Raw genomic sequence first — 14351 nt, forward strand, 5'->3', positions numbered from 1 at the left:
AGTTCTACTATTACAGAATGTAGCCCATCTGTTGCTATTTGGTAAAGAGAAGCTGATAATATGGACAATGAGAGTAGAAACAAGGAGGCCTAGATCCTTAGTCATTGGTACATCCTGGGCTGACTGAGATAAAGGAATGAACCAGCTATAACACAGATGGGAGCTGGGAAAGGTGTTTGTATACAGCAGGTTAGTACATTAGCTGCAATTGCGTATTTATTTAGATTCAGTTATTAAAAGAAAACTGAACAGGTTTTTACCTTAAAATGGCAGGTTCACTGACCTATAATAGGAAGAATAGAGCCTTTGTCATTGCTACTCTGGGCTCAGCACTGTAGAAACTGCACTATGTAAACTTTGGATGATGTGCATAAAGCAAAAAATGTGGCCTTAGTGTGCATTCTACACTCCGACCTACACATCTGGAATTTGCTGGCTACAGCTGGAAATTCTTTTTAAACCTGCTAGAAAACACACACATTTTAAAGAAGCTGCTGTATTCTGCATTGACTTTTATAGGTTTTTGTCATTTTGCCCGTTGCTCTGTGGTTACAAAGCCTCTTGCCCTCACTCTAGAGGTCTCCTAACAGATCTTCCTCAACCTCCTGTTTCTCATTTCCCCTAGTAATCAACCGTTTCACTACACAGGGAGCAAAAACAAGAACTCAGAGTAGATGCAATGAAGCCTACAGTGGGTTCTACTTTGGCTTCTACTCTCCTCTCTCTGGTGCTGTGCACAGTAGGTCTAGATCCTAACCAAACCAAAGGTAAGATATGACCGTTATCATTCCTCTCAATAATAAAAAATATATATATAATAAAATATCGAGTATGTCTTGAAAATGTAAACTTTACAGAATTTTATATAAATAATTTCTCTGTCCACTTAATCCACACAATATGTTGCACAGTTCTGGTGTTCAGGTGATAAAATAGATTCATGTTAACATTAATATTGAGAAAAGTTCAATCAACTATCTTTTTAATCTTAGATTTCTAATGATTGTTTTTATGCTTGCATGCCTTTGATCTTAATACAGTTTACCCAGAGAATGGTGGAATATCTGGTGTTTCTATGGTCATGCTAAAGGACAAAGCATACAGCTTCAATGCAACTGTAGCCGCAGAAGTGTGCATGTCTCTCAGAGTTAGAATAGCCACAAAAGCTGAAGTGGAAACGGCACACAGCAATGGCTTACAGACCTGCAGGTACCGCACATCTAAAATGCATCAGATAGGTGTGAGCAACAAAAAGGTTCAAAGTTAACATAAGCAGAGTTACCTGATTTTTTAAATCTGAGCAGATTTGATATTTTTACCAAAAAAACTGAATGTAAAACTAAAATGTAATGATTTCAAGAATTGTGTGCCTTTCAATCTTAGATGAGAAATCATATAGTTAATTTAAAATGGTAGTTTTGGTTAAATTAATAATCCTGTTATGTTTGTATATGTTATATTCACAGATTTGGTTGGATTAAGGAACAAATTGCTGTTATTCCTCGAATTGTGGCTAATGAGAAGTGTGGTCAAAAAAGAGTTGGAGTCATTACTTGGGCTGTTCCAGTGAGCAGACCTTTTGAGGTGTTTTGCTTCAATACCTCTGGTATGCTGTTGTTATTATTAATATTAATATTATTATTATTATTTATTTATCTTATTTTATTATCTGTAAAAATAGTAATATATAACCGTTAAAGCCAAAACATAACAGTATGTAACATGCTACTTAAAACAGAAAGCTGTAATTATTCACTTCTGTATCTTTTAAAAAGTACAAAAAAATAGAGGTAATGCCTGTATAGTTTGTAGGTAATTGCACAAATACACCTCCATACCATGAAATAGCATGATTTCTAAACTTTACGCTGGTAACAGTCTAATTGGAATTTTTGGCTCTGAGAGCAGAATGTCTATTATTTCCATATGCAAAGAAAGTTGACTGGCTAGACCTCCTTACAAATTACACACTCTGCTTTCATTAAGCTACAAATTGAAGTGGATTTACAAAGCGGTGCATTCTGTTTTGTACTTGCATTTCACCTACTGTCCCAATGTTTTAAGAATTTGGGATTTGTTTTAAGAAGTTGGGATCAATGTTTTAAGAAGTTGGGATCAATGTTTTAAGAAGTTGGGATTTGTAATTTGTATTATGTGACTAATTTGATTAAAATTTACAAAAAGCAGTGAATGAAGTTTAAGAAATGAATAACATATCTGGTTGAAGTGCATTGTTCCTTGAACAGATTATTAATGAATTACTAGCACATGGACAGTCTAATGTGAGATATGTCTCCTTCTATTTCCTGAAGGTCAAGCAAAGGCAACAACACGCACCACTCCCAGAATGACCACCGCAGAGGACAGGGGTCCACGAGATAAAACGACCTCTCCATCGCTCATTCAGTCCACTCTGTTTAACACAAACATCCTCTCTACCTCCTCATCTGCCCCTTCTTCCTTTGTTTTCAGCTCCCCTGTATCATCCACATTCGTTTATTCCACTGTCAGCAGTGCAGCTACAAGTAGTCCTCCATCACTCTCATCCTCTACTTCTCACAATCCACTCTCCACTTCCTCCTCTGCTCCTGCCACATCCTTTTCACCTTCCATTCTTTCTTCACATCCGTTAACCTTTTTTCCTTTTATAAACACCTCGTCTAATCAAACAGAGCAGCCTGTACATCCCCCACCAACAGAATCCTTTGGAGGTTGAGTTCATGACCATCCCCTGATCTCTCTTTTACTAGATGTTTTTGTTACTGTGTTTTTAATCCAGTGTTGTTCTTATAGGTTATTCTATATGTCTCATTCAGAAAGTGGTCCTGAAACACTCTTTTATGGAATATATAGTGTGTTTTAAAACTGTAGGCATGTTTACTGATACATGGCATTATTTTCTGATAAACAACCAAGACAATTTTCAGTTTCAGTTGATAAGGACCCTTTAAACTGTATATAATTATACAGCTAAAATATTTACACACTAAGTAAATTAAACTAAATACATATCATGTAGAGTGTGCTGAAAAGCACTTATTATTTATTTGTATTTGCAGAAGTTCCTACAGCGTGCCTCATCATTGTCGCCGTGCTGGTCCTGATGGCAGTGGCTGGTGCAGTTTGGTATTTTCAAGTGTATGTATTAAACGATCTTAAAAGCAGGCAATCAAAATATGAATATCATAAAGCTTCAATACAGATATAGAGAATGTTGGGTTTGGCATAATTGTGAAAATTATCATATCAGGATACTTAAAACCATATTTTTGTTACACAGTAGGCATTAAAACATTTGAATCAAACACAATTCACGAATAGTGCCATACTTAATAACTGCCATTGTTGTTTTCAAGACTTCCTCTTGTAACTTATGCACAAAAATCTAGCATTTCCTTTTGTGTGTTGCATCGTGTCAGAACTTTATAATCATCAGATTAATTCAAATGGTCCTGGGTGGTCCTCAGTGGCACAAACGTTACGTGTTGGCCCGAGCAACAGGACATCATGTGTTCTATCCCAGATGACTTGATTACTCATGTCTCAGCCTTAAAATTCCTAGCAGGCTGGCATTATTGAGGAGAAAATCAGGTAATTACTTTTAAAATTAAGTTCTATAAAAAGTAAAACAGGGCGGCACGGTGGCGCAGCAGGTAGTGTCGCAGTCACACAGCTCCAGGGGCCTGGAGGTTGTGGGTTCGATTCCCGCTCTGGGTGACTGTCTGTGAGGAGTTGGTGTGTTCTCCCCGTGTCCACGTGGGTTTTCTCCGGGTGCTCCGGTTTCCTCCCACAGTCCAAAAACACACGTTGCAGGTGGATTGGCGACTCGAAAGTGTCCGTAGGTGTGAGTGTGTGAGTGAATGTGTGTGTGTCTGTGTTGCCCTGTGAAGGACTGGCGTCCCCTCCAGGGTGTATTCCCGCCTTGCGCCCAATGATTCCAGGTAGGCTCTGGACCCCCCGCGACCCTAAATTGGATAAGCGGTTACAGATAATGGATGGATGGATGGATGGATGGAAAAAGTAAAACAATACAAGGGTTTGTTCTAACAGTGATAGTATACTACACTAAATTCACTAAACACAAACAAACAGGGCTAATTATGCTTTCTTTATTCCCTTATGCAGTTGATTAAAGTTATTTACATAATGACAATATCCACTTAGGCCTATTGTCCATAGCAGTTAATGAAAACAAGCAGAACAATAATGTACCTGTAAATATTTTACTGCCTGATGTGTAGTGTGATCTCTCTTTCTCTTAGAAAACGAACACAACTTCTTCCTCCTTGGGTCAGAATCGGACACAAAGACATGGTGGAGACTGAGATGTGGAAGCACACAGATCAGCGGCATTCTAGCAAACAGAAAAAGAAGAACAACTTTTCAGATAACATAATTCTGCAGCTGGAAGAAGACATAGAGGAGGAAGAGGAGTCACCCTGAGGTCAAAGTCCTTCCAGATTTTTAAACATAACAGCTTTCTATATTTGGAGAACTGTTAAGATCGTAAATAGACTCACTTTTATTTGTGAAGAATGCCTTGTCTGCCAGGGTGTCCTCCTGCCTTGCATTCAGTGTTTCTGTGTAGGCTCAAGATCCACCATGGTGAATGATTTAATGAACAAATGATTTGTGTCATTGTACGTGGATGAGGACAGTTCCAGTGTACATAAATAAACCACAACATTAAAACCACTGACAGGTGAAGTGATACATTTTAATTATTTGCTTACACTGGAGCCTGTCAATGATGAACAGTTGGTTCTTGAAGCTGACATGTTGTAAGCAGGAAAAATTGGCAAGTGTAAGGATCTATGAGATACTGACAACATTATAATGAATATACATGGGTATGTCATGGACAGCCAAGGATCAATAAGAGGAGTGAATGCTAGCTCTCTGGTTCAGTCACAGAGAAATTGCTAAAATATGAATGCTGGCTTTGAAAGAAAATTGTCACAACACTTGCTGTTTATGTGGTTACAAAGTTCCAGGCATATTGCCCATGCAGATTCATCCACTGCTAAATGGATTAAATAATAAAGGCATTGAAAGGATTAGGTCTGGTTTAATTGAAATTGATTTCTTTTACATCATGTGGATGACTGGGCATGGGTGCAAGAGACATCATGAGTGTATACCTGGGCAAGAGTCATCAACAGGATGTACTATGAGAAGAAGGTAAGCTGAGGAAATGCTGGTAAAGCTTGAGTCTTGGCATTAAAGAGGATGTTACATTTACATATAACACGTTACAACAGAACAAGTATTAACTCTTCGTAACAATGGTATTCCCTAACAATATTGTAATTCAAACAAATATATATGTAAAACAACATATATTTCAGCAGGATAACGCTCCTTACCACACTGCAAAATTGTTCAGGAACTGTCATGTTGGGGAACATGACACAAAGTTCAAGATGTTGATTTGGCCTCCAAATTCCACAGAGCTCAATCTGATTGATCACATGTTGCAGGAAAAACATGTCAAATCATTGGAGGCCTCACCTTATAACTTGCAAGAATTAAAGGATCTGCATCTTGCTACAAGGCACCACAGAACCCCTACAGAGGTCTGCACCTCGACACGCCTGGCAGCATGTTATATAAAATATTAGGCAGGTATTTGTTACAATTTATATAAACAAAATAAGTAGTGAAAAAATATGTTTAAATATATAAACAAAAGTAATAATTAGTTTGTTTTTAAAGCAAACAATAATTACTTGTGTATTAATATATTTTACAATTTCTATAATATTAAACTTCTACCTTGAACTTTTTAACAAAAATAAATTTCATATTATTTAAAGGTGCAAATATAACAGAATTCTGCTGTCTGCAGATCTACAAGTGTTGGAGACCAATAGATTCAGACAGTTGACACGTGGCCATTAAGGAAAATGAATGACATGTAGTTTCACATAATACAGGAACAGGTAGTCTTTGTAAAATTTCTAAGAATGATCTAAGAAATATATTTTAAGTGTGCAGATAATATTTAATGTGCATAATGAAGTGAATGAAAACAAAAGTTGATATAAAATACTGAAATATTTGTAAAAATGTTTTAAATTAAAATTAAATTTTATTACAATTTTACTTGAAAACCATGGTACGAAAATTTTCACGTTTAATAACTTGAAAGTTCAGTACATAAATCAAACATATATAATGTAAGAAAATATAACCATTCCTGGAACGGTTTACAGAAGGTATCAGAGAAGTAACTCATAATAAAATAATAAAACACGATATTTTCTTCGTTTTTAATAGTTTTGTTCTATATTATAATTTTATTTTAGAGATAGTGTTTCGGGAATTTTTCAAATTAAAAGTCTCCAAAGTCTCGTCGTTCAGCAACAGCGTGTTGGACGCTGAATGTCTATAGCTCTCTCCGTGTTTCTCAGCAGTATTTACTTGGATTTAACAAATGGCATCAGGTCAGTAGTCCTATCTGCATTTTATGCATTTCTAATGCATCTCCTATAGAGTCTATACATACGAAATGTATAACAATTATTACTTTTATTATTAACATTGTTATTAATCGATTCTGGCCCCTGTTCTGCTAGTATAAGTTAAATATTTTCGTTATCGAAGCTGAAGCTGAATGATATGGTTTCATTTTCGCCAAGCTCTTTTATTATTATTATTATTATTCCATTCCACCTTAAATGGTGCAGCCCTTACATTCTCTCTCTATGGACATTTAAGGTGGAACAGTCATTTCGAACAAGAAGCTGGTAAACAAGAAGCCAATTTCAACGTCGACAAAATTATCGCTAGTTAGCCTTAAGCCTTATGCATGGTTATTCACTAACGTAGTTGTTTTCAAGCTTTTATCTTTTGGCTTTGATATTATTAGAGTTTTTGCTTTTATTTTTTTCTGGTTTGTTCATTGATTTAAGTCCAATGTCTGTTTGCAGGCCATCACTGGTCAGAATGATAGACTCTGAAAGTATAACAGCTGTTGTAACTCTAAGGTGGAAAATTAATATTTGTCAGTAATACATTTTTTTTCATCAAAGTGCTTTACAGTAACTAAATATATAATGGAAGATTAATAAAAGGAAAAAATTAAATTTCCTGCAGAGTATTGCCTGCAAATTAAAGGCACAATGTGTAAAAATATAGTAAATAAAATGTACAAATTTAGGAGTAAAGAACCAAATTTAAAAATTAGCAAATTAAAAAAAATCTACAATAAGAGCAGAAGCAAAATATAACTGAACTAAAAATGAAAACGTTGCAGCCTAGTTAAATGAATATAGCTAAAGGAGGTTGCATTATTCTTCAAAGTTTATAAATCATCAAGAGAGGTTGTTTGGAAGAGACAGTTGGGAGTCATGGCAGCCTCTGTGCTGGTTTAAGTTGTGGACACAACAAGCATGTTCTTATCAGCTGATCTGAGGACCCTTGAGGGTACAAGCCTAGTAATCATACTCCTGAGATAAAAAGATGTAAGACCATGCAAACACTTAAAGTTCAGCAGAAGTTTTTTTTTTTAATTGATTCTGAAAGACACAGGTATCCAGCGCCACTTTTAAAGATGTATTGTAACAAATTATACAATTCTGCAATGATGAAAGCAGTTATTTTAAGTATACATCCACTAATCAATCAAATGTCTCTATTACTCATTTTATATAATTTTTTCTGTCTAGAATGTATTTCCAGTGGGGGGACTTTTGAAGGCACTGAGGCCATGAGTATTGCATAAACACTGGGACACTCAATCTGACACTTCAACTCCAAGACAAAGATGTCACTTGTGCATTGACTGTTTTACAAGTGTGAACTTGTCATTTCAAGTTAGGTTGCATAAAATCAGAAAACCTTTCATTGAGAGTTTTGATGTCATCACTTCTATTGCTTTTTCCACTTTACTGTTCTTCCTTTCACTGACCAGGATCCTGAGTGCTGAATGAGGGCTAGTGTTTCCTTGCTGTTGGCCTCTTTGAGGAGCTGAGATGGGCCAGCAGATCTCTGGTCAGGCGGTAATTAGTAAGTTGCCTGAGAAGCTGGTCAAACATGCCTGGCTAGTGCGGGACAGTGGCTACCTCACCTACGAGGAGTTCCTTGGACGAGTAGCAGAGCTCAATGAAGTGTAAGCATCAATTTAAAAAGTATTAGATTGAACTCACCTAACCTCACATTAAGTGAGCAGAGCCCATATTATGACAATTTGAGGAAGATGCACTGTATTTCTTAAGGTTTGTCGATATCTTTTGATATCCCTAACCCTCTAACCACTAACCCAAACCACTCATTGTACACAGACATTCACAGTGTGCACAGCTTGTATGTTTGCTGTAGAAAAGCTTTAAAGGCATTGGGGAGCAGCCAAGTGTGGGCAAGTATAGTATGAACCCCCCTAATATCAGGTTGCGAAGCAGTGGAACTGCATTCTCTTTATTGATGGAGCATCACCCAATATGTAAGCGATATTTAATATCAGTACCTTATCCATGTTTGTGTGGCTGAATGCAGTTAAAACCTCACTGAAATGTTCAGGGGGCATCATGGTGGCCCTGTCGATAGAGTTGTTATCTAACATTTCTGGGGTTCTGGGTTCAAACCATTGTGTCACATCCTGTGAAATGTTTGGTGTGTTCTTCCGTGTCAGCTTCTGTGACTTCCCACAGTCCAAAATTTGTTGGTTTGGCTATGCACAAGTGTCTGTTTGAGTGTGTGGTGCCCTGCAATGGACTGTTGCCTTCTCCAAGGTGTGTTCCTGCTGTGTGCCTAAGGTTCCAGGTAGGATCTGGACCCACTGATACTGTGAGAAGTATAAAGCTGTTGTAGACGATTGATGAATGACACATTCTAACATTAAATCCAAAGGCATCCCAGAAAATGGGAAGCTGTTACTGTAACTAAGGTGACAAAACCAGTTATAAGTTACATTTGATTTTAAATGAAATGTTGGATGCGTAAATGCCCACAAACTTGTGGGCATACAGTGTTTTGCCTATAAGTGAAAGTCCAAGTATATTTTGGCCAGGAAAACCAGCACATCCACATCATATATGACTTTTCTGGCATGAACCCTGAACAATGTGTGCCAGATACCAGTAAGAGGAAAACACACTCATGTGCTGCACACATCACAATTTGCGGTGTGTGTTTGCCGATTAATGGTTAATGGTTTAAATTGTCTTCAAGGAGTTCCCAGTCAGCAGGCTAAAATGTGTTTTATTTTGCCTTTTTTATACACGTCATGTCTTTAGATGCACTATTTGCATGTGATCACTTGCTGAAATCTGTGTTTGACTCATATGTATGTGAAACATGTTCACTACATGGAATTGAAAAAGTGTGGATGGATAGGCCTGCCATATGTATGTATGCATGTCAATCTGGATGAACACATGAAGGATTTTACACAGGTAGGAGGTTTATGTTTTAAAGGTAAAGTAGTAGTAATTATCTAAAGAAATATCTTTTTTTTAGTAATGGGTGCTCTTTCACTATCCATTTTAAACTGAAATATATTGATTATGCTTACTTGAAAATTGACTTCACAACACCAAGCCTTTATTGGTACAATACATATGGATGCTTTCTGTATGTACACCAACCAGCCACAAAATGACCCCTGTGTTGCTATACACTAGACACAGTCTATTTTTTCTGCTCCACTGAACATCTAGGTGCACTTTGTATTTCTGAAATTGTCACCTAATGGGTCATGACCCTCACAGAGCAGGGTATCATTTGGGTGGTGGATCATTCTCAGTGCTGCAGTGACACTGAGGTGGTGGTGGTGGGGTGTTAGTGTGTGATGCACTGGTATAAGCGGACAAGACATGGTTGTGCTGCTGGAGATTTTAAACAAGGTGTCCACTGTCCACTCTATTAGACACACCCGCCTTGCTGATCCATCTTGTTGATGTAACATCAGAGACAGTAGCTCATCTGCAAGTCATACTCTAGTCCTTTATCTGTGGTTACAAAATGCTTGGCTGGATATTTTGTTTGAAGAACTATTCTCAGCATTGCACAGAGAGTTTAAAAACTCAAATCGTACCAGCACAATACAACACACCACCAATAATTTAGTGTCACTGCAATGCTGATAATGATCCATAACTCAAATAATACCTGCTCTGTGTTGGTCCTGTGGGGTTCCACTATTAAAGAACAGAATGAAAAGATGATAACAGGTGATGCAGGGCAACAGATGGATTACAGCCTGTAATTGTAGAACTACAGAGTGCACTGACAAGGTAAGTGGATTTGAAAGAATGGAAAATTATTGAAAACGTAAACAATTCAATGTTTTGGTAAATTGTGGTGTATGTATATATCACATGAGTATAAATATTTTTATCTTGTAAGTTTAGAGTGGGTGGCACGGTGGTGCAGCATGTAGTGCCGTATGAGTATGAGTGTGTGTGTTGCCCTGTGAAGGACTGGTGCCCCCTCCAGGGTGTATTCCCGCCTTGCGCCCAATGATTCCAGGTAGGCTGTGGACCCACTACGACCCTGAACTGGATAAGATATGAATGAAAGTTTAGAGTGATTTGTAACTGTTCTTGTGGCAACGCATCTTTTTCTGCAGTGTGCTTTCCATTAGGCTTAATAAAGTGTTTTCTAATGTCATCTTAAAACTTTATTTATTTATTTATTTTTGATGTTTGTTAATCAGATGTTAAACCATTATGTTTCTCATTATTATTTCACTCATGGCAGAACTGCTAAGCTGGCAGCAGGCCAACAGAAGCATCTACTTTTTGAAGTTCAGCCTGGATCTGATGCATCTGCACTTTGGAAAGTGGTAGTGAGGATAGTGTGCACTAAGGTGAGGGCATTCCACTCCCATGACAGTGTGCAAGAAACCTCTGTTTATTATTTGAATATTGTATTCAAAACTTGATGTTTTTTCCCAGTCATATTGTCGTGAACATTTTGTTCTTTTTTTTTTTCTGAGTACCTTCTGCACAGAGTTGTACTGTTATCAATGCAAACAATGACCTCATATTTAAGGGCGTTGTTCTATTTATTTATAAATACAGATTAATAAAGAAGATGGTATGGTGGAGGCCTCACGTATTATGAACCTGTACCAGTTTATCCAGCTTTACAAAGACATCACTAGCCAAGCAGCAGAAGTGCTGGCAGCAGAGGGCGCTGCAGAATGCTCTGGACAGCTTTCCTCGGCAGAATCCTGCCAGGCCAGCATGTGGATGGGCAGGTAACACAAAGACAGCAAACTACCATAGACGTTATACACATTAGCTAGGAGCAGCTAGTATACACATTAGTAACAACACTATTTTCTATTAAAGATGGCACAATATTACATTTTTCCCCCCCAGTACAAATACAGATATTCAAACTAAGGCAATAAGAATCAAGTAGGCTTTTTATTTATTTTTAAATACATTAGAAAAATAGGAAAAACAAATATTAGCTATTAGCTATTTTTAAATAAAGCATTTCATTTAAAGGTATGATTCAGTGGAATTTTTTCCTCTTTTGCCAGATGTATTTAAGCCGTCAAGTCACATTTTCTGTAAATACATTCCCAAAATTCTGAAATCCTGGTCTTTATTAAGGTTATGTGTGTTGATATGGTGTAGGGCACACTTACAGGCCTACTGCAAAAAAAAATAAATAAATAAATAAATAAAACACCTTAGCAAAGCATGACTACATAGCTGAAGCTCTTGCTGTTTTCTACCTCCCCTTTAGAACATATTTGATTTCTATTGCTACTTTATTTAAAAATGATCTTTAAACTTAAATTTTCACTCTGAAGACATTTGTTTATAAATAGATGAAAACCTGAAGTATCTGTATGTCTTTGTGATACACATGAATGGGAGGCAAATTTTACAGGTGAAAGTCAGAATTGAGTACAAGACCTATGTTGCCCTCAGAGAAGTTCATGTTCAATTTCTTGAAATCACAAAGGGAAGTATATTTATTTTGTATTTCATTAAGATAAAAAAAAAAAACAGACCTAACATATACAACCTATTTCACAAACAGTATAAAACACAGTACCCAAATTAAGCAGTTAGGCTATCAGATTAATAATCTGCTGGCTCCTGACATAAAGGAATATCTATTTGTCTTCTACATGGGTGTTTGAGAGCAAGTGCCAGACACAAGTAGAAGAAAATGGTGTCTGATGTGATGACAGCTCAAGACAATACCCTGAGCCTTCCTCCCAGCCAAATTGTCACAAAGTCCAGACAAACTAATCTTCCTTACTCCAGTAAATTTTACGAGCTTGGCCAATATTATACAGTTGTTTGTTTGTATATTTGACAGGACTTTGCAGACTATTCATGAACGAATTGTGTGACAATTGAGACCTGTATTTTATGGTTGGCTTAACACATTGACTGAGGAGATTTAAATTTGGACGCCAGACAAGTCCTGGCAGACTGGCTACATACTCATTTAATATTACATCACACAAACACGATTTTTCACTGAATGAATATGTCAGATATATTTTTTTGTAATTCCGAACCAGCATTTTCTCCTGATATGGGCCATTTTTAGCTTGTAGAAATGTAATGATGTGTACCATCATTAAACATGCCTGTAACAATGAATGTTTCAGGGTGAAGCAGCTAACTGATGAAGAAGAGTGCTGTATCTGTATGGATGGGAAATCAGATCTTATTCTGCCGTGTGCACACAGTTTCTGTCAGAAATGTATTGATAAGTGGTGGGTATCTGCTGTCAGTCAATTTTTCCCTTAAAGAACGGCTGACACTGTAACTGTGCCTCATGTTTTTTTTTTTTTTTTTTTTTTTTTTTGCTGTCTCTGTTTTGCAGGAGTGGTCAAAGTCGAAACTGTCCCATCTGTCGTATTCAAGTGACTGCTGCCAATGAATCATGGGTGATGTCCGATGCTCCTACAGAGGAGGACATAGCCAGCTACATTCTCAATCTTGCTGATGAAGCTGGGCACCCTCACAGACCTTAAACTAAAGCACTATGACACTTACACTCTCACTTGCTCTCATTATTAGGCTCATTTGCTGACTGTAAAATACTGTTTTGAATGATTTCCACTGGCAGCAATAATCACTCATTTTTGTCATTTACAATTTTCTCATTTATTCCACTTACCTAAGTTTTCAAATTATGAAAAGGCATTACACGCTATAGAACTTTCTGGAATTGGTGTCAACTGTGATTGACCACCTGCTGTTTCCATTTTTCATTAAGTTTTAACACAGTATTGCACTTAATCTGCCTATAGTTGTGTGAAGGATAGAGGGGTAAAAAATGCTGGTTCTAGTTAGCTTATTGAGACTTGTAAATTGTATTGGATTTAAAAATGAGAATGAGACTGACTTAACCATTTTGCACGTACTAGAAAAATAAAACCTTTATTTTAATTGATCCAGGAGCTGAAACTAGATGAGACCACGATCCACTGTCTGTGTGTAAAACAATACCATACAAAGAAATTTTGCAGTTTCTAAATACTGTAATACCTTAGAAAGTAGTTAATTGAAAATTTCTAAGTGCTTAAACATGACACAGTTCCTAAAGTGTCATTGCTTTTCTAATTAAGTACATGCATGCACTCTGCATGAGATGCACTCTGGTTTTATTATCTTAGGGGGAGCAGTTAGACAAATTTATATTGGTACTCTAATTATAATCAGGTCTTTATACTGTGGGAATTTTTTTTTGAAGCAAAATATAATGATACTGTAGAATATCAGCAAGGCTATATGACATAGCTCTGAAGGCATATTCCATTATCTCCTTTAATGGAAATTGAACTTTTGTTTTTTTTTTTTTTGTATCCACAGATTTAGTTTATGACTGTGACATATTGCTGTAGCAAAACTATAAATGGTAAAAAGAGTGCAGTATTTTTAAGTGAAACCATTATGAACATTTATGTATGTCTGAATTTTCATGTGGTCTTATAAACTTTGGTCCTACAGCACTATATTGCCAATATTATTCAGCAGATTAAGAAAAAAACTAAGGATTTAATGCCAATTTGATCTGTGTATTTTAGGGAAATTATTTGTACTGTATATTTTTCTTTACACATTCAGTGGCTGAGAGTTTCCTTAAGAATTTCTCTTAGTTTTTCTTAATCATTTACAAAGAGCCAATTGACCATGCATTTTCTGGTGTTTCATAAGTGTGCCCTGTGAAATACTATTATAAGACTAAATAGATGTATATTTTTCTTGACATCCTATCATAATCTATTAATCCTTATGCTTTTAAATGTTTAAACACTGGCAATTGTATAGACTTTTGCTGTTGTAAACCAACCCTTCCCCCAGATTTCAGTGTTGAGCTGGATCAATAAAACTACCCCTTGTATACATTTGGTATAGATCTGTCTT

The 14351-nt window shown here is 36.6% G+C and overlaps 2 protein-coding genes across 3 annotated transcripts in view; both read left to right on the forward strand.

The window, feature by feature from the left end:
• The window catches only part of lyve1b (lymphatic vessel endothelial hyaluronic receptor 1b), a 13413-nt gene extending 8371 nt beyond the window's left edge, over positions 1-5042 (forward strand). Inside the window, exons 2-7 of the mRNA XM_066685631.1 lie at positions 626-767; positions 1041-1209; positions 1467-1606; positions 2313-2711; positions 3060-3138; positions 4263-5042. Of these exons, the coding sequence (XP_066541728.1) occupies positions 680-767; positions 1041-1209; positions 1467-1606; positions 2313-2711; positions 3060-3138; positions 4263-4443 (1056 nt within the window). The 5' untranslated portion in view covers positions 626-679 and the 3' untranslated portion in view covers positions 4444-5042. The remainder of the gene's footprint in view (positions 1-625; positions 768-1040; positions 1210-1466; positions 1607-2312; positions 2712-3059; positions 3139-4262) is intronic.
• Positions 5043-6333: 1291 nt separating this feature from the next.
• On the forward strand, positions 6334-14325 carry rnf141 (ring finger protein 141). 2 transcript variants are annotated; one of them, XM_066685738.1, is made up of 6 exons: positions 6334-6446; positions 7916-8113; positions 10702-10810; positions 11025-11203; positions 12587-12694; positions 12805-14325. In XM_066685738.1, the coding sequence occupies exons 2-6, from the start codon at positions 7977-7979 to the stop codon at positions 12953-12955; spliced, it is 684 nt and encodes a 227-aa protein (XP_066541835.1). In that variant the 5' UTR covers positions 6334-6446; positions 7916-7976; the 3' UTR covers positions 12956-14325. The 2 variants fall into 2 exon arrangements, with proteins under 2 accessions (XP_066541835.1, XP_066541836.1); XM_066685739.1 differs by lacking the exon at positions 6334-6446 and adding an exon at positions 7725-7817.
• Positions 14326-14351: the final 26 nt, after the last annotated feature.

Source organism: Hoplias malabaricus, chromosome 11, assembly GCF_029633855.1.
Source record: "Hoplias malabaricus isolate fHopMal1 chromosome 11, fHopMal1.hap1, whole genome shotgun sequence".
Taxonomy (NCBI): domain Eukaryota; kingdom Metazoa; phylum Chordata; class Actinopteri; order Characiformes; family Erythrinidae; genus Hoplias; species Hoplias malabaricus.

Bases quoted from the DNA above. Each gene is read 5' to 3' on its own strand.
- rnf141 (XM_066685738.1), top strand. From the start codon at position 7,977: ATGGGCCAGCAGATCTCTGGTCAGGCGGTAATTAGTAAGTTGCCTGAG. The intron at 8,114-10,701 runs GTAAGCATCAAT...CACTCATGGCAG, and splicing joins GTAGCAGAGCTCAATGAAGT to AACTGCTAAGCTGGCAGCAG. The intron at 11,204-12,586 runs GTAACACAAAGA...TGAATGTTTCAG, and splicing joins GCCAGCATGTGGATGGGCAG to GGTGAAGCAGCTAACTGATG.